The sequence below is a fragment of the Orcinus orca genome, chromosome 10 (genome assembly GCF_937001465.1).
Source record: "Orcinus orca chromosome 10, mOrcOrc1.1, whole genome shotgun sequence".
In the NCBI taxonomy this organism is placed as follows: Eukaryota; Metazoa; Chordata; class Mammalia; order Artiodactyla; family Delphinidae; genus Orcinus; species Orcinus orca.
This window is the reverse complement of record NC_064568.1, coordinates 13,131,598-13,151,285: the sequence shown is the minus strand read 5'-3', so window position 1 is coordinate 13,151,285 and position 19,688 is coordinate 13,131,598. Positions and strand designations below refer to the sequence as shown.

At 37.7% G+C, this 19,688-nt stretch overlaps 1 protein-coding gene across 5 annotated transcripts in view; it reads left to right on the top strand.

Annotated features, from left to right (window-relative positions):
• The window catches only part of CNTN4 (contactin 4), a 966,359-nt gene that overhangs the window by 757,566 nt on the left and 189,105 nt on the right, over nt 1–19,688 (top strand). For all 5 annotated transcript variants that reach the window (XM_033437184.2, XM_004274769.3, XM_049715562.1 and 2 more), the window contains one exon: nt 13,681–13,878. In XM_033437184.2, coding sequence (XP_033293075.1) covers nt 13,681–13,878 — 198 coding nt within the window. The remainder of the gene's footprint in view (nt 1–13,680; nt 13,879–19,688) is intronic.

The window sequence follows — 19,688 nt, the reverse complement described above, 5'->3', positions numbered from 1 at the left end:
CTACTTTGGGAGGGAGCATTGGAATGGGAGTGTAGGTAGAAGGACTAAGATGTAGTCTGTTTTGCCACTTTCTGACTCTCCAGTCTTACCTTTTCTAGGCCTCAGAATTGTCATATTTTTTGTTTGGTTGTTGTTGGCTTTTTGCTTTGTTAAAAAACACTTTTCTTTTTTTGGCCACCCTGTGTGGTTTGCAGGATCTTAGTTCCCTGACCAGAGATCGAACCTGGGCCCTCAGCAGTGAAAGCGCTGAGTCTTAACCACTGGACTGCTAGGGAATTCCCTTTTTTTTTTTTTTCTTTAATAATATTTAAGCTATGGTTAAAATCATGAAAAGCCTACAGGCATATAGGCAAGAATTGAAAAGGTATTCCGAACAATAGCTATCATTATGTTGAGGTAATGGAATTGCTAGGGAGTTTTGTTTTAAGATTTTATAAATTCAGTTTGTTTTTTACTTTTTTTTTTTTTTATTTTTATTTTTTTTTATTTTTTAACATCTTCATTGGGGTATAATTGCTTTACAATGGTGTGTTAGTTTCTGCTTTATAACAAAGTGAATCAGTCATACATAAACACATGTTCCCACATGTCTTCCCTGTTGCGTCTCCCTCCCTCCCACCCTCCCCATCCCACCCCTCCAGGCTGTCACAAAGCACCGAGCCAATATCCCTGTGCCATGCGGCTGCTTCCCACCAGCTATCTACCTTACTGCGTTTGTTAGTGTGTATATGCCCATGACTCTCTCTCGCCCTGTCACAGCTCACCCTTCCCCCTCCCCATAACCTCAAGTCCGTTCTCTAAGAGGTCTGCGTCTTTATTCCTGCTTTACCCCTAGGTTCTTCATGACATTTTTTTCTTAAATTCCATATATATGTGTTAGCATACGGTATTTGTCTTTTTCTTTCTGACTTACTTCACTCTGTATGACAGACTCTAGGTCTATCCACCTCATTACAAATAGCTCAATTTCGTTTCTTTTTATGGCTGAGTAATATTCCATTGTATATATGTGCCACATCTTCTTTATCCATTCATCCGATGACGGGCACTTAGGTTGTTTCCATCTCCGGGCTATTGTAAATAGAGCTGCAATGAACATTTTGGTACATGACTCTTTTTGAATTATGGTTTTCTCAGGGTATATGCCCAGTAGTGGGATTGCTGGGTCATATGGTAGTTCTATTTGTAGTTTTTTAAGGAACCTCCATACTGTTCTCCATAGTGGCTGAACCAATTCACATTCCCACCAGCAGTGCAAGAGTGTTCCCTTTTCTCCACATCCTCTCCAGCATTTATTGTTTCTAGATTTTTTGATGATGGCCATTCTGACTGGTGTGAGATGATATCTCATTGTAGTTTTGATTTGCATTTCTCTAATGATTAATGATGTTGAGCATTCTTTCATGTGTTTGTTGGCAGTCTGTATATCTTCTTTGGAGAAATTTCTGACCCACCTCCTAGAGTAATGGAAATAAAAACAAAAATAAACAAATGGGACCTAATGAAACTTCAAAGCTTTTGCACAGCAAAGGAAACCATAAACAAGACCAAAAGACAACCCTCAGAATGGGAGAAAATATTTGCAAATGAAGCAACCGACAAAGGATTAATCTCCAAAATTTACAAGCAGCTCATGCAGCTCAATAACAAGAAAACAAACAACCCAATCCAAAAATGGGCAGAAGACCTAAATAGACATTTCTCCAAAGAAGATGTTTTTTACTTTTTAATGCCCTTCACCCATTTCTCCTACTACCTCACCCCCTGCCTCTGGCAACTACCAATCTGTTCTTCATATATATAAACTTGGTTTGTTGGTTTGTTGCTTTGTGTTTTAGATTCCACATATAACTAAGATCATGTGATAATCATCTTTCTTTCTTTGACTTATTTCGCTTAGCATAATACTCTCAAGGTCTATCCATGTTGTCCCAAATGGCAAGATTTAATCCTTTTTTAATGGCTGAATTATATTCTATTCTCTGTATATGTGTGTGTGTGTGTGTGTCTCTGTGTGTGTGTATTTATATTTATACATGATTTGTTTATCCATTCATCCACCAGTGGACACTTAGGTTGTTTCTATGCCTGACTATTGTAAATAATGCTGCAGTGAACATGGGGGAGCAGATATCTTTTCAAGTTAGTGTTTTAGTTTTCTTGACGTAAGTACCCAGAAGTGGGATTGCTGGATCATATGGAAGTTCTATTTTTAATTTTTTGAAGAACCTCCATACTGTGTTCCATAGTGGTTGCACCAATTTATATTCCCACCAACAGTGCACAAGGGTTCCCTTTTCTCCACACCCTCTCCAATGCATGTTATTTCTTGTCCTTTTGATAATAGCCATTCTAACAGGTATGAGATAATAGCTCATTGTGATTTTCATTTGCATCTTCCTGATGATTAACGACGTTGAGCGTCTTTTTATGTGCCTGTTGGCCATCAGTATGTCTTCTATGGAAAAATACTTGTTCAGATCTGCCCTTCTTTTTTTTTTTTTAACATTTTTATTAGATTATAATTGCTTTACAATGGTGTGTTACTTTCAGCTTTATAACAAAGTGAATCAGCTATACATATACATATATCCCCATATCTCCTCCCTCTTACGTCTCTCTCCGACCTTCCCTATCCCACCCCTCTAGGTGGACACAAAGCACCAAGCTGATCTCCCTGTGTTATGCGGCTGCTTCCCACTAGCTATCTGTTTTACATTTGGTAGTGTATATATGTCCATGCCACTCTCTCATTTTGTCCCAGCATACCCTTCCCCCTGCCCGTGTCCTCAAGTACATTCTCTACGTCTGCGTCTTTATTCCTGTCCTGCCCCTAGGTTCTTCAGAACCTTTTTTTTAAATTCCATATATATATGTTAGCATATGGAATTTGTTTTTCTCTTTCTGACTTACTTCACTCTGTATGACAGTCTCTAGGTCCATCCACTCATGACAAATAACTCAATTTCGTTTCCTTTTATGGCTGAGTAATATTCCATGTATATATGTGCCACATCTTCTTTATCCATTCATCTGTTGATGGACACTTAGGTTGCTTCCATGTCCTGGCTGATGTAAATGGAGCTGCAGTGAACATTGTGGTACATGACTCTTTCTGAATTATGGTTTTCTCAGGGTATATGCCCAGTAGTGGGATTCCTGGGTCATATGGTAGTTCCATTTTTAGTTTTTTAAGGAACCTCCATACTGTTCTCCATAGTGGCTGTATCAGTTTACATTCCCGGCAACAGTGCAAGAGGGTTCCCTTTTCTCCATACACTCTCCAGCATTTATTGTTTATACGTTTTTTGATGATGGCCATTCTCACCTGTGTGAGGTGATACCTCATTGTAGTTTTTTTTCTTTTTTTTTTGAATTTTTGAGTTTTATTTTTTTATACAGCATGTTCTTATTAGTGATCAGTTTTATACACATGAGTGTATACATGTCAATCCGAATTGCCCAATTCATCACACCACCACCCCCTTGGCTTCCCCCCCGTGGTGTCCATACGTTTGTTCTCTACATCTGTGTCTCAACTTCTGCCCTGCAAACCAGTTCATCTGTACCATTATTCTAGGTTCCACATACATGCGTTAACATACGCTATTTGCTTTTCTCTTTCTGACTTACTTCACTCTGTATGACAGTCTCTAGATCCATCCACGTCTCAACAAATGACCCAATTTCATTCCTTTTTATGGCTGAGTAATATTCCATTGTATATATGTGCTGCATCTTCTTTATCCATTCATCTGTTGATGAGCATTTAGGTTGCTTCCATGACCTGGCTATTGTAAATAGTGCTGTGGTGAACGTTGGGGTGCATGTGTATTTTTGAATTACGGTTTTCTCTGGGTATATGCCCAGAAGTGGGATTGCTGGATCATATGGAAATTCTATTTTTAGTTTTTTAAGGAACCTCCATACTGTTCTCCACAGTGGCTGTATCAATTTACATTCCCACCAACAGTGCAAGAGGGTTCCCTTTTCTCCACACCCTCTCCAGCATTTGTTGTTTGTAGATTTTCTGATGATGCCCATTCTGACTGGTGTGAGGTGATACCTCATTGTAGTTTTGATTTGCATTTCTCTGCTAATTAGTGATGTTGAGCATCCTTTCATGTGTTTGTTGGCAATCTGTATGTCTTCTTTGGAGAAATGTCTATTTAGGTGTTCTGCCCATTTTTGGATTGGGTTGTTTGTTTCTTTAATATTGAGGAGCATGAGCTGTTTATATATTTCGGAGATTAATCCTTTGTCCATTGATTCGTTTGCAAATATTTTCTCCCATTCTGAGGGTTGTCTTTTCATCTTGTTTATGGTTTCCTTTGCTGTGCAAAAGCTTTGAAGTTTCAAAGGTCCCATTTCTTTATTTTTGTTTTTATTTCCATTACTCTAGGAGGTGGATCAAAAAAGATCTTGCTGTGATTTATGTCATAGAGTGTTTTGCCTATCTTTTCCTCTAAGAGTTTCATAGTGTCTGGCCTTACATTTAGATCTTTAATCCATTTTGAGTTTATTTTTATGTATGGTGTTAGGGAGTGTTCTAATTTCATTCTGTTACATGTAGCTGTCCAGTTTTCGAAGCATCACTTATTGAAGAGACTGTCTTTTCTCCATTGTATATCTTTGCCTCCTTTGTCATAGACTAGTTGACCGTAGGAGCGTGCGTTTGCCTCTGGGCTTTCTATCTTGTTCCATTGATCTATGTTTCTGTTTTTGTGCCAGTACCATATTGTCTTGATTACTGTAGCTTTGTAGTATAGTCTGAAGTCAATGAGTCTGATTCCTCCAGCTCCTTTTTTTTCCCTCAAGACTGCTTCGGCTATTCGGGGTCTTTTGTGTCTCCATACAAATTTTAAGATTTTTTGTTCTAGTTCCATAAAAAATGCCATTGGTAATTTGTTAGGGATTGCATTGAATCGGTAGATTGCTTTGGGTAGTATAGTCATTTTCACAATATTGATTCTTCCAATCCAAGAACACGGTATATCTCTCTGTTTGTGTGTATCATCTTAATTTCTTTCATCAGTGTCTTATAGTTTTCTGCATACAGGTCTTTTGTCTCCTTAGGTAGATTTATTCCTAGGTATTTTATTCTTTTTGTTGCAATGGTAAATGGGAGTGTTTCCTTAATTTCTTTTTCAGACTTTTCATCATTACTGTATAGGAATTCAAGAGATTTCTGTGTATTAATTTTGTATCCTACTACTTTACCAAATTCATTGATTAGCTGTAGTACTTTTCTAGTAGCATCTTTAGGATTCTCTATGAGGATTTTTGCATCTATGTTCATCATTGATATTGGCCTATACTCTTCTTTCTTTGGGACATCTTTGTCTCGTTTTTGGTATCAGGGTGATGGTGGCCTCGTAGAATGAGTTTGGGAGTGTTCCTCCCTCTGCTATATTTTGGAAGAGTTTGAGAAGGATAGGTGTTAGCTCTTCTCTAAATGTTTGATAGAATTCGCCTGTGAAGCCATCTGGTCCTGAGCTTTTGTTTGTTGGAAAATTTTTAATCACAGTCTCAATTTCAGTGCTTGTGATTGGTCTGTTTATATTTTCTGTTTCTTCCTGGTTCAGTCTCGGAAGGTTGTGCTTTTCTAAGAATTTGTCCATGTATTCCAGGTTGTCCATTTTATTGGCATAGAGTTGCTTGTAGTAATCTCTCATGATCCTTTGTATTTCTGCAGTGTCAGTTGTTACTTCTCCTTTTTCATTTCTAATTCTATTGATTTGAGTCTTCTCCCTTTTTTTCTTGGTGAGTCTGGCTAATAGTTTATCAATTTTGTTTATCCTCTTAAAGAACCAGCTTTTAGTTTTATTGATCTTTGCTATTGTTTCCTTCATTTCTTTTTCATTTATTTCTGATCTGATCTTTATGATTTCTTTCCTTCTGCTAACTTTGGGGGTTTTTTGTTCTTCTTTCTCTAATTGCTTTAGGTGTAAGATTAGGTTGTTTATTTGAGATGTTTCTTGTTTCTTGAGGTAGGATTGTATTGCTATAAACTTCCCCTTAGAACTGCTTTGCTTTGTCCATAGGTTTTGGGTCATCGTGTTTTCATTGTCATTTGTTTCTAGGTATTTTTTGATTTCCTATTTGATTTCTTCAGTGGTCTCTTGGGTATTTATTAGTGTATTGTTTAGCCTCCATGTGTTAGTATTTTTTACAGTTTTTTTCCTGTAATTGATATCTAGTCTCATAGTGTTGTGGTTGGAAAAGATACTTGATATGATTTCAGTTTTCTTAAATTTACCGAGGCTTGATTTGTGACCTAAGATATGATCTATCCTGGAAAATGTTCCATGAGCACTTGAGAAGAAAGTGTATTCTGTTGTTTTTGCATGGAATATCCTATAAATATCAATTAAGTCCATCTTGTTTAATGTATCATTTAAAGCTTGTGTTTCCTTATTTATTTTCATTTTGGATGATCTGTCCATTGGTAAAAATGGGGTGTTAAAGTCCCCTACTACGATTGTGATACTGTCGATTTTCCCTTTTGTGGCTGTTAGCATTTACCTTATGTATTGAGGTGCTCCTATGTTGGGTGCATAAATATTTACAATTGTGATATCTTCTCTTTGGATTGATCCCTTCATCATTATGTAGTGTCCTTCATTGTCACTTGTAATAGTCTTTATTTTAAAGTCTATTTTGGCTGATAAGAGAATTGCTACTCCAGCTTTCTTTTGATGTCCATTTGCGTGGAATGTCTTTTTCCATCCCCTCACTTTCAGTCTGTATGTGTCCCTAGGTCTGAATTGGTCTCTTGTAGACAGCATATATATGGGTCTTGTTTTTGTATTCATTCAGCCAGTCTGTGTCTTTTAGTTGGAGCATTTAATCCATTTACATTTAAGGTTATGATTGATAAGAATGTTGCTATTCCCATTTTCTTAATTGTTTTGGGTTTGTTATTTTAGGTCTTTTTCCTTCTCTTGTGTCTCCTGCCTAGAGAAGTCTTTAGCATTTGTTGTAAAGCTGGTTTGTTGGTGCTATATTCTCTTAGCATTTGCTTGTCTGTAAGGTTTTAATTTCTCCGTCGAATCTGAATGAGATCCTTGCTGGGTAGAGTAATATTGGTTGTAGGTTCTTCCCTTTCATCACTTTAAATTTGTCCTGCCACACCCTTCTTGCTTGCAGAGTTTCTGCTGAGAAATTAGCTGTAAACCTTATGGAGATTCCCTTGTATGTTATTTGTTGCTTTTCCCTTGCTGCTTTTAATATTTTTTCTTTGTATTTAATTTTTGATAGTTTGGTTAATATGTGTCTTGACATGTTTCTCGTTGGATTTATCCTCTTTGGGACTCTCTGTGCTTCCTGGACTTGATTGACTATTTCCTTTCCCATATTAGGGAAGTTTTCAACTACTATCTCTTCAAATAATTTCTCAGTCCCTTTCTTTTTCTCTTCTTCTGGGACCCCTATAATTCGAATATTGGTGCATTTAATGTAGTCCCAGAAGTCTCTGAGACTGTCCTCAATTCTTTTCTTTCTTTTTTTTTTATTCTGCTCTGTAGAGGTTATTTCCACTATTTTATCTTCCAGGTCACTTATCCGTTCTTCTGCCTCAGTTATTCTGCTATTGATTCCTTCTAGAGAATTTTTAATTTCACTTATTGTGTTGTTCATCATTGTTTGTTTGTTCTTTGGTTCTTCTAGGTCCTTGTTAAATGTTTTTTGCATTTTGTCTATCGTACTTCCAAGATTTTGGATAATCTTTACTATCATTACTCTGAATTCTTTTTCAGGTAGACTGCCTATTTCCTCTTCATTTGTTTGGTCTGGTGGGTTTTTACCTTTCTCCTTCATCTGCTGTATATTTCTCTGTCTTCTCATTTTGCTTATCTTACTGTGTTTGGGGTCTTCTTTTTGCATGCTGCAGGTTCTTAGTTCCCGTTGTTTTTGGCGTCTTCCCCCAGTGGGTATGGTTGGTTCCATGGGTTGTGTACACTTCCTGGTGGAGGGGACTAGTGCCTGTGTTCTGGTGGATGAGGCTGCATCTTGTCTTTCTGGTGGGCAGGACCGCATCTGGTGGTGTGTTTTGGGGTGTCTGTGACCTATTATGATTTTAGGCAGCCTCTCTGTGAATGGGTGGGGTTGTGTTTCTTTCTTGCTATTTGTTTATCATGGGACATCCAGCACTGTAGCTTGCTGGTTGTTGAGTGGAGCTTCGTCTTAGCGTTGAGATGGAGATCTCTGGGAAAGCTATCGCCATTTGATATTACATGGCTCCAGGAGGTCTCTGGTGGACCAGTGTTCTGAACTCAGCTCCCCAACCTAAGAGGAGCAGGCCTGACACCCAGCCCGAGCACCAAGACCCTGTCAGCCACACGGCTGCTAGTGTTGGAGGGTCTCCTGCAGAGGCAGGGCATGGCTGTTGCTCACTGCAGGGACAAGGACACTGGCTGCAGAAGTTCTGGGAAGTACTCCTGGGTGAGCCCTCCCATAGTCCACCATTAGCCCCACCAAAGAGCCGGGTGTCAGAATGGGAGAAATTATTTGCAAATGAAGGAACTGACAAAGGATTAATCTCCAAAATTTACAAGCAGCTCATGCAGCTCAGTATCAAAAAACAACCCAATCCAAAAATGGGTAGAACACTTAAATAGACATTTCTTGAAAGAAAATATACAGATGGCCAACAAACACATGAAAGAATGCTCAACATCATTAATCATTAGAGAAATGCAAATCAAAACTACAATGAGATATCACCTCTCACCAGTCAGAATGGCCATCATCAAAAAATGCACAAACAATAAATGCTGAAGAGCGTGTGGAGAAAAGGGACCCTGTTGCACTGTTGGTGGGAATGTAAATTGATAGAGTCACTATGGAGAACAGTACGGAGGTTCCTTAAAAAACTAAAGATAGAACTACCATACGACCCAGCAGTCCCACTACTGGGCATATACCCTGAGAAAACCATAATTCAAAATATTCATGTACCACAATGTTCATTGTAGCTCTGTTTACAATAGCCAGGACATGGAAGCAACCTAAGCGTCCATCGACAGATGAATGGATAAAGAAGATGTGATACATATATACAATAGAATATTACTCAGCCATAAAAAGAAACAAAATTGAATTATTTGTAGTGAGGTGGATGAACCTAGAGACTGTCATACAGAGTGAAGTAAGTCAGAAAGAGAAAAACAAATACCGTATGCTAACACATGTATATGGAGTCTAAAAAAAAAAAAAAGAAAGAAAAAATGGTCATGAAGAACCTAGGGCCAGGATGGGAATAAAGACACAGACCTAGTAGAGAATGGACTTGAGGACACAGGGAGGGGGAAGGGTAAGCTGGGACAGAGTGAGAGAGTGGCATGGACATTTATACACTACCAAATGTAAAACCGAAAGCTAGTGGGAAGCAGCAACATAGCACAGGGAGATCAGCTTGGTGCTTTGTGGCCACCTAGAGGGGTGGGATAGGGAGGGTGGGAGTGAGGGAGGCGCAGGAGGGAAGAGATATGGAGATGTATGTGTATGTATAGCGGATTCACTTTGTTATAAAGCAGAAACTAACACACCATTTTAAAGCAATTATAGCCCAATAAAGAGTTAAAAAAAAGTAAAAAGAGCCGGGTAGGCTCCAGTGCTGAGTCTCCTCGGGCCAAACAGCCAACAGGGAGCTTCTGCCCATTTTTAGTCAGATTTTTTTTTTTTGCTGCTTCGTTGTAGTTCTTTATATTTTTTGGATATTAACCACCTTATCAGATATATGATTTGTAAATGTTTTCTTCCATTCAGTAGGTTGCCTTTTCAATTTATTGATGGTTTCATTCACTGTGCAGAAGTTTTTTAGTTTGATGCAGTCCCACTTGTTTATTTTACCTTTTGCTTTTGATGTTATATTCAGAAAGTCATCTCTAAGCCCCATGTCAAGGAGCTTACTGCCTGTTATTTCTTCTGGGAGTTTTATGGTTTCAGGTCTTACATTCAAATCTTTAATCCCCTTTGAGTTACCTTTTGGGTATGGTTCAAGGTAGTGTTCCAGTTTCATTCTTTTGCATGTGACTGTCCAGTTTTCCCAATGTCATTTACCAAATTATTGTTCTTTCCCTATGGTATATTCTTGGCTCCTTAGCAGTAAGTTTACTAACCATATATGTATAGGTTTATATCTGGACTCTCTATTCTCTTTCATTGATCTGTGTGTCTGTTTTTATGCTAATACCATACTGTTTTAATTACTGCAGCCTTGTAGTATAGTTTGAATTTAGTGAGCGTGATGCCTTCAGCTTTGTTCCTCTTTCATACCTGTAAAAAGAACAGATAAGACAAGTTATATGTTGTGTAATTTTTAGTCTTACTACATATTTCCCTGCTTTCATGTCTGCATTATCATTATATTATATTACTCATGCTCCTTACTCATTGTTGTGGGCAAATAAAAATACAGTATTCCAGGTAGTGCTCTTTACTGTGAAGAAAAATAAATTAATATCATTTTTAGAGACTTTCCCCCTTCAAGGGGCTCAGCGTTTAGCTCAATGTGATCTCACCAGTGCACCAGCCAAGATTCTTTGGCTAACCTTTGCACTTTGGGGTTCAACAGTATTTTACAAAGGTTGCATGTTGAATTGATGTTAGTTACCATCCTTAGCACAATCCATTTGAGACTTGTCTTCAGAACTATGGTTTGTTCCTTTGTCTACAGCATTGGAAATGGTTACAGTGTTATATTACTATTACAATTTCGGAAACTTATTGCAACTTTATTTCAACATTTTCTTGTTTTCTGTTGTTCATTGTAACTTAATGGCTTTCCCCAGAACTGAAGTAATACAGTTAATAATCTTTATATTATACTTACCATTTCTTGAATTGAAATCATTGCATTAGTTCAGGGTTTCCCAACCTAGGTTTTGTGACATCTTAATAATTTCTTAGAAAAACAATGTGTGGGTGGAGGGGTTGGGAGGCAGTTCTATATCAAATAAGTTTGCATGGCTTACATACTCTAAGAAATTTGAGGAACGTTGGCATGTTAAAAACCTCTTGCAAGTCCTGAAAGGAAAAATTTTTTAATCAGTTAAACTTTACTTAATCCAGTGTTTCTTAAAGTCATTTGGTCATGTAACCTTTTTAAATTTGAGGTAGACGGGGGTGTAGAGAACTTCTATTAACAGGGAATTAATATTCCAAGGACCACAGTTTAGAAAATCCTGCAGAATATGTTTACAGTTGTTTGCATCTCCTACTAAAGCACTAAGTAACAAAATCAGTGAAACCAAAATAATTTAAATAGATCAACAGCATGTTCATTGACTTTTGTTCTTATATTTACTTTAAAAATGATTAACTTTTAATGATACAGATGTGCTTATGACTCAGAGCGCTTTCATGTAACTTGATCGTCACCACATATCCCCTTTTGATGGATTAAGAAATTGAAAGGGAGAGTGTTTAAATTTAAATGACTTTCTTTATGGAATATAGGTTTGAGTTTTGGTTTTCTCGTCATTTTTTTTTTTTTTACTCCAATTAGGAAAATAACAAAGCAGATGTCTTTTTTCCTGATATGCGTGGTCCATACAACTTTCTAGTTACTAAACTGTCCTTCTCCTACAAAATTAAGAAAGCCTTTTGGCACTAGCCACTAGCAACAGTTTTAAAAAATATCTTCAGGAAAAAATATATATGTACAGTTTATATATGTGATTATAACTCTCCTTGGAGAAGTGTGTGTTAATTAATATTTTGCTGGTAAATTACCTTCTAATTTCTACCTTGTGACTTTGGATATGTTAATTTATTCTTAAAACTCTCTTATAGTTAATTAGGGGATAAGCAGTGTTCTCTTCATTGTTCATATGAGAAAATTGAGAAGCTCAGAGATTACTTTGTTTTCCTGAAACTCACATACCAAATTGAGAGAGGAGTACATTGCTGTGTGCTGTTTGTTAAATCTCCTGTTTTTATGGGAAGATTGCCATATCACATGGTACTTCTTCATGACCTATTAGAGGGGCTTTTCCTCCCCCAGATTTTAGTTTCTTGAGGAAGTAACTAGCTTTTTGGGAAGCACTTGTTTATTTACACTGAGTATCCTCTTGACATCAGCATGGGGTTATTTATAATTACATGCACATGTGTAAATAAAATGATTAGCTATTCTCATATAAACATAATTATATCTCTCTAAAATAATGCATACGGAAATGTTATAATCCAGTGATAAAGGGAAAGAAATCTGCATGACCCCTCCTTTGTATGCAAACAGTGGGTTATTTAAGACAGAATATGTTTCCTGTTGCACATTCAGTTATTGAGGCCAGTTACAACTGGGGACTCATTGAAGTACTAAACAACAAGTGCCTTTTCCAATAGTTAGTATTCTCTATACAAAGCTGAGGTGACCTTTCTGCCATTTTCCAAGGACACTCCATACATTTAGAATTTAGGCCAGGATCGTATTAAAGAGCAGCATACAAGAACACAGCCAACTAGTTCTGAAACCTGAGACTCCCTTTGCCTCTAGTTGCTTCCTCTTCCTGCCTAAAATAACTTTTGAAAATAAAACAGGTCTTGTTGGCTAATCAGTGCCAGTGGGTACTATATCACTTCTCCAGCTTTGAACAAATCTGGGGATCACACTTTAAAGTGGAATGCCTGGAGCTAAAAAGTTTGGTTTCCTCAGAGCACAGTAGTTCACTGCAGCAAATCATTTAAACTCACTGTCATTTAGGTTTCTTTTCTGAAATTGAAAGCATGGGCGGACGTGCTCGTTCACAAAACATTCACCTAGTTCTTAAGAAAAATTAGATCCTTCAAAGGAATATTTTCAGGTATGACTGCCTATTACACTCATCCCACTGGCGTTCTGGGATGAGTAAGTGTTTGTGAGAAGGTCGCTCTTTGATGGCTACTTTATAGTCACTCCCTTACGTATGTAATAATATTTTCAGCTAATTTTCTAAAAATACAGATTTGCATTTATGGGACCAGGCAACCAGTCATTGTATGTTTAGTGAGTATTTGCTACAATATTAAATCCCCATCTCACTAAAACAGTGGGAAAGGAGTTCAACCTCACAAGTGAGAAAGGAGTAAGAATTTGCATCAAGAGTAAGAGGCATTGGGAAAAGACTGGATTGAGACTCAAAATTGTCTCTAATTAGGGCTGAGTTTAGATTCGTCACTTTGTTCCTCTGTGCCAAAGTTTCTCAGTTAATGGAAAACTATAAAATGTATTGGAAACCCGCAAAGTACTATGCAAGTATGTGGCACCGTGATGTACTATTATGATTATTATCTATCAATTGAAAGAAGTGATCTAAATAGTTTCCAGGGTATATCAAGATTGTAGACTCTCTGGGTCTGTAATTTGAGCATTAGCTCTGTAAGTAATTACATGGTGCTTGACACATGGTTAGCAAACTATAAATGCTTACTTACTCCCTTGATTTAAAGAGATTGGACTTCTCTTAATCGGCTATCAGTGTACCTTCTAGTCATATAGGAATAAAATCTCCCTGACTGATGGTAGGAAGACTATAAATGCTTTAAGGGACTGTAATTACTTCCTATTGATATTTAGCCCGCTGAAAAAGGACCATTGGGGAGGAATATGAATTTTTAACTTGACCAGTTCTTTCATGAGTACAGTAGAGTTCTTACAAAAGACATATTTGTAATGATGATTCCTTTTGCTTTCAGAGCTGAGCTATGCCTGGATTTTCAATGAATACCCTTCCTATCAGGATAATCGCCGCTTCGTTTCTCAAGAGACTGGGAATCTGTATATTGCCAAAGTAGAAAAATCAGATGTTGGAAATTATACCTGTGTGGTTACAAATACAGTAACAAACCAAAAGGTCCTGGGGCCACCCACACCGCTAATGTTGAGAAATGATGGTGAGTTTTCAAAGGGATTTTCGTAATTCTGCTTTTTGTGATCATAGGTTGAGTTCAGGAGGTTGTTATGTTATTGGCATGCAAAGCTTGACTGTGTCAATTAAATTTAAGAAAAGTTTAATGCTTTCTACATTCAGTATCTATCTGTCCTACACTTACGTAAGAAATAAACCCATGAATCCATTTTGGAAAACTAATTAGAAATCTAATTGCTAATCTCAACAGGAATGGAATGTGGATTTAGGTGACTATAAATAACAGAGGAATCTATTTCTTGTTTCTTTCCACTTAAATTGTGTACACAGGCAAAATGAAGTAGAAGGTTAAACAATTAGCTCATTAATCAATTCTATGTAATTTAGTATTCAGTGTCCAAAGAGAACTTCTAAATTATCCAAATAACTTCTGGATTTATGATACTGAAGACATAGTTCCAACCACAGTGAAATGCAAGAATGTCAAGTCTTATTTGAGATAGAAGTTTTCATTTCCCACACTTTGGTAAGAATATTTCAAGCAAATATATGAATTTCACTTTACTTAACTTAGATGGATGGCATAACAGTATATGGTAATTCATGGTGTGCGTTTTGAAGACAATCTTGCCGATTTGTATGCCAAATTCTAATAGCACCATGCCTTTTCCCCACCATGAGTCCTTGTACATTCACGATGAGTATTTATATGTATTCTGTTCCCTCTTCTTGAAATGCTCTTCCTTCTCTTGGTCTCTTGACTAATACTGGTCCTTCCAATTTCTTCAAATGTATTACGTTCTCCAGGAGATCATGTCTGTGTGACCCCTCCCCCTCATCTATGCTGTATCAGGTGCCTTCTTAAACCACCTCTGCAGAGAAAGTCTGAGCATCCTTACAGCATAGACCAAGCTTGAATTTTTGAGCAAATAATGTAGATTTCAATCATTCATTTACTTATTCATGCATTTAACATATGTTCATTTAGCACTTGCTATGTGACAGTCACTACTCTGGGCACCAGTGAACAAAAATCATAAGACCCCTTCTCATGGCATTTACATTGTTCAGAGGATACAGGTACAAACAACCAAACATAAACAAAACCCAAAATGCAGTATTTTAGATAGTAATAAATAAATGAGTATGATGAAACAGAGGTTCTGTGGGGCAGAATGTCTACTTTAGACAGGGTTGTCATGCAAAACCTTTCTGAAGGGATGACATGAGCTGACACCTGAATGATAAGAAGTCTGTCCTGTGAAGATCAGAGGGAGGAGCTTTCCAGGCTGAGTTAACATCACATGCAAAGGCCCTGAGGCCTAAAAATAAATCACTTGGCATGTTCAGAGAGCAAAGAGAATGTGAGCCTTATGGAGCATAGTGACCAGGGAAGAGGGTGGTTTGAGTTGAGGTTGGAGACTGTGTTTTGTTTCAAGTAAAATGAAAAGCCATTTGAGGGTTTTATGTAAGAGAGTTATGTATGTTTTTTTAAAAGATTGCTTAGCTACTGTGTGAAAAATGGACTTTTAAAAAAGTGAGGGTCAAAACTGGAAGTCCAGTTAAAGACTGTTGCCGTAGTTCACTCAGTAAACGGTGGCAGCTTGAACTACCGGGTGGCGGTGGAGAGGAGAGAAGGGGATGGATTCAGGATATAGTTTGCAGTTTGCTGCCAGGACTTGCTGATGCATTGCATGTGGGAGGTGGTGAAAGAGAAAATCGAGGATGACACATAGGTTTCTGGCACAGCAGCTGGGTGGATGGGAATGCCATTTACTGAAATGGTTTTACTGAACAGGTCTACAAGGGAGAAATTCAGAATATTATTTGGTCATTATTTATGAAGCCAAAAGCATGACTTCTCCCTTGGTAACAGAAAGAATTGTTTGTTTTGTGCTTCTTGGTCCATCTCTCTATCATAATATTCATCTGGTATATTCATATTTACTTGTCAGCCTACCCTCCCCCACCCCGCTGACACTGACATGTGATCAAGCACAGACCAGAGTTTTCATCCAGTTTGGTGCGAGGGTGCAACACAGTGCTTGCCACATGGCAAATGTTAAATGACTGTGTTGCATTAGGCTGAGTTCCATTAAATAAAACTGAACAATCTCATCAGTTTAGTGAGAAAGGTAGGCAAAGGATCGATTCTGTTAAAAAGCTATCAGTGCCATCTCTCTAGATCTAAGGATAAAAACTCTGTTTCGAGATATGTGTTCCAGGGGCATTCTGTACTGAATTATTTAAAAATACAGCCCCTCTGGCCTCTGCCCGTAATACGCTTATGCCAAAATGTCCGTTCAGTGGTGTTGTCCATTTTGGTATATCAAGGAAAAAATATAGTCAAATATTGACTTTGATGCACTAAGACACAGCCCAGGAGAAACATCACCCAGAGTTGCTGCTTCAGAGAGAAGGAACAAAAATTCAGGAACACGGGAAGTCCACAGTCTTCCTAGGTGACACAAGTTGGCCACAACTCTGCCTTCTGCTTGGCTTTTAGATTTATCTCGACTTGCTTAGTATATCTTCATAGAGATGACAAATGTGTTCTATTAGAATATTTTATCACAAAATTAGCAGACTGAGGATCTCATTCTTCAGCAATTAATGCCCATTCATTTCTAATTTCCATGAGAGCTGCATGGTGAAAATTCATAATATGTCTTTCCCATTTAGGCTGGAATACATAAAATGGCTGCTCAAACTGTATTACTAAGCACAAAAGAGATTATTTAATTAGCTCTTGTCTGGAGGTAAGAGAAAAGGGGAAAGAAATCAAGAAGAGATTGCAAAATAAAAATGACATTCTTGTTAAAGTGTACACTGTGAGAGTAAAATCAATGAAATCATCGTTCTGCACAGTCTGGTATTTAGTGACTGTATATTAGAGTGCTAAGTGCAAGGTGAGCATAGAATTTGTACAAGCATCTCGATAACTGAAGCTCGCTCAAAATTTCATAGCCTCCTTCTGCCTCCAAAATGTGGGTAAGCAAGGCAATGGAGCTTTTTGCCTGCACTGAACTAATTGGCATGGCTGATCATTTCCCTTGCTAAGTGCAGGTGTAGCTTAAAGAGCTAGGTATCCTCAATATTCAGGTTATTTCTTTAGAGTTTCAACTAAGCAGTCTGGACTGTGACTGTTTCCAGCCCCAAAGGTTACAGTGAGTCAGAAGTGAACAGCAGACAACTCCCATCAGTCCATGTTCCTATCAGGAACCAAGGGCGATGTGCTCCATGTTGATCCTACTGACCCTCTTTAGCTCTCTCCCCCAACACACTGTGGTTCTGCGAGACCTTCATACTTGTTGTTGCCTTTTCCCCAGCTCTTCACATGGCTCACCCCTGCCTACATCTCAGATCATGACTGAAATGTAGGGCAGGGTGTTGAGGAGGTAAGCCAGGTTCCCTGGGTGGAATCCAGCCCCACCACTTATTAGCGACGTGACCTTGGACATCAGTTTAACCTCACCTCACGGTGTTCTCATCAGTCAAATGAGGACAGCAGTACCTACCTCAGAGGCTTACTCTGTGTGTGAAATTATAGGTAAACTGCTTTGAACAGTGACAACACAGCAGTACTGTTTTGTACATCAATAACTTCCCTACCTAAGATATGCTCCACAAATTATATTTTTAAAAAGCAGATTACAGAGTGAATGGATACTGTTATCCTTGTTTTGTAAAATGTATGTGGCAAATGACAGAGAAAGCTGGAATCCTACTCTCCAAAATGCTAACAGTGTTAAACTTTAAAGCAGTTAACTTTTAGTGGTAAAATGTTCCGTTCTTATTTTCTTTCTGCTTCTCTGTGTTTTCTCATTTTTCTTCAGTGATTAGAGATTTTCTTTTTGTTTTAGAAAAATGTTTGGTGAAAGGGATATTCACATTTTATTGGATCTAGAAGGCACTTAGAGATCACCCAATTTTACACCTTTATTCTTTGAGAAAGAAGGGAACTAAGGACCAGAGAAGTAAGTCAGGACAGCAGTGGGATCAAATTCTTAGTCTCCAGTTACCATGCTATTTAACTGAGGTTCAGAAAAGATTTTTTGGCCTCTGGATTTACATATTTACCTTATGATTTTGCAAATTTTATTTTGGGAATTCTCCTAAAAACTGTATGTTATTTGTAGTGTTCATCACGAGGAAGTACTATAAAACTGAGAGCTGGACAAATGTGAGAGAATTTTACATTAGAGTTAATACTTATTTATCTAGTTTTTTTTCCCACACTGCACGGCATGCGGGGTCTTAGTTCCCCAACCAGGGATCGAACCCGCGCCCACTGCAGTGGAAGTGCGGGGTCTTAACCACTGGACCACCAGCGAAGTCCCTTATCTGGGTATTTTCAAATCTGCTTTGAAATGATAATAAAACTCATTATGTGGGAAAGTGCACCAGTTGCATTGGTACCGTGAAAGAAAGATTTAATTGAGAAAAATATATCATAATTATTTTTAGCACAGATACTAAAGTAGTCCAGGGATCAGTATTAACCCAGTTGCTGGTTATTGATGATAAGCTTGCTCCATTGTTTGCTTCCTCCACAGATTTCAAAGAATTGTACCTATATTTCCATAAACAAAGGTAATGGACCACCCATGGAGCATAACCAGGAGAGAAATCGTAGATTTAGATGATAATCATAATGGCTACTTTTTCTGTCTTTAGTTATTACCCCTGACTTGCTCTAAAATGGCTAAAGATAAAAAAAAATTAGCAAAAAGTAAGACAGTCTTGGGAAAATGAGATCAGGTCTGTGAGGTTGTTTATGTACTTTACATAAACAGGTATGTAACTGAGCATGAAAAATTACTGTATGGCCTTTGCCTTTTTTCTGTGTTTTCCTTGAGACTGGCTGGGGATTGGTTGGGCAGTTCCTTAGTTTGCTTATTATAACCAAGACAAATGTTGAGCAGTTTACAGCCAGTGTGTGTCTGATGGTTCTTTGCCTAGCACATTGGTTGTTAAATATTTTTGAATATTACTGCTAATTAGAACTCTCAGTAGAAGAGCTACTAGGGGACAGGAAACAAAGGATTTATCCTATCTTAGAATTCACATTCTGCCTCTCTCTGTCTCTCTTTCCTTCCTCCATCCCCATATTTTTATTTTTTATAGAGTTGCTTGTAGTAATCTCTCATGATCTTTTCATCCCCATATTTTTATACATTGATAAGCATATATATGTAGGATGTGTGTGTATAAATATACATGTATTTATATACACTATATATATTGTCTTCGGAAGTTAAAATGTAAACTACTTTTCTGAATGTTTATTATACTTCATTGTAAATTTAAATTATCAAAAATTTGTATTCTCAATATAACAAAATAACTGACCATATTTTTCTAAATCCTGACCCATTTCCCCAAGCCTAATTTTATTTAGCCATGAAAACATTGAACAAGGTCAGCATTGAAGCATTTAATCTTCTCAACATAAATCAAATTTTAACCTACTGGACAAGAGACCACCTGATATAACCCTAGCAGCCTAGAGTTTCAGAGCAGTCTAAGGTGGGACAGAAACGGACGTGCTGGACATAGGATTGAGAGTGTCCATCATCGGTTCCAACCAGCTTTGTCTTGTTTGCTGTGGCGCCACCTAGGATGCAGTAAAAGAAAGGTAGCACTAACAGTCAAGAAGAAATAAAAAGTCATAGGATTCTGAGGTGTAGTCCCAGGTCTACCACTAACTCATGTGAGACAAATCATGCCATTTCCTTGGTCCCCAGTTTTCTTAGCTATAAAAATGAGTGATTTATAATAAGGTATATCTAAGGGTCCTTCTAGTTGTTTTCTGAGTTGCCAGTCACAACTCTC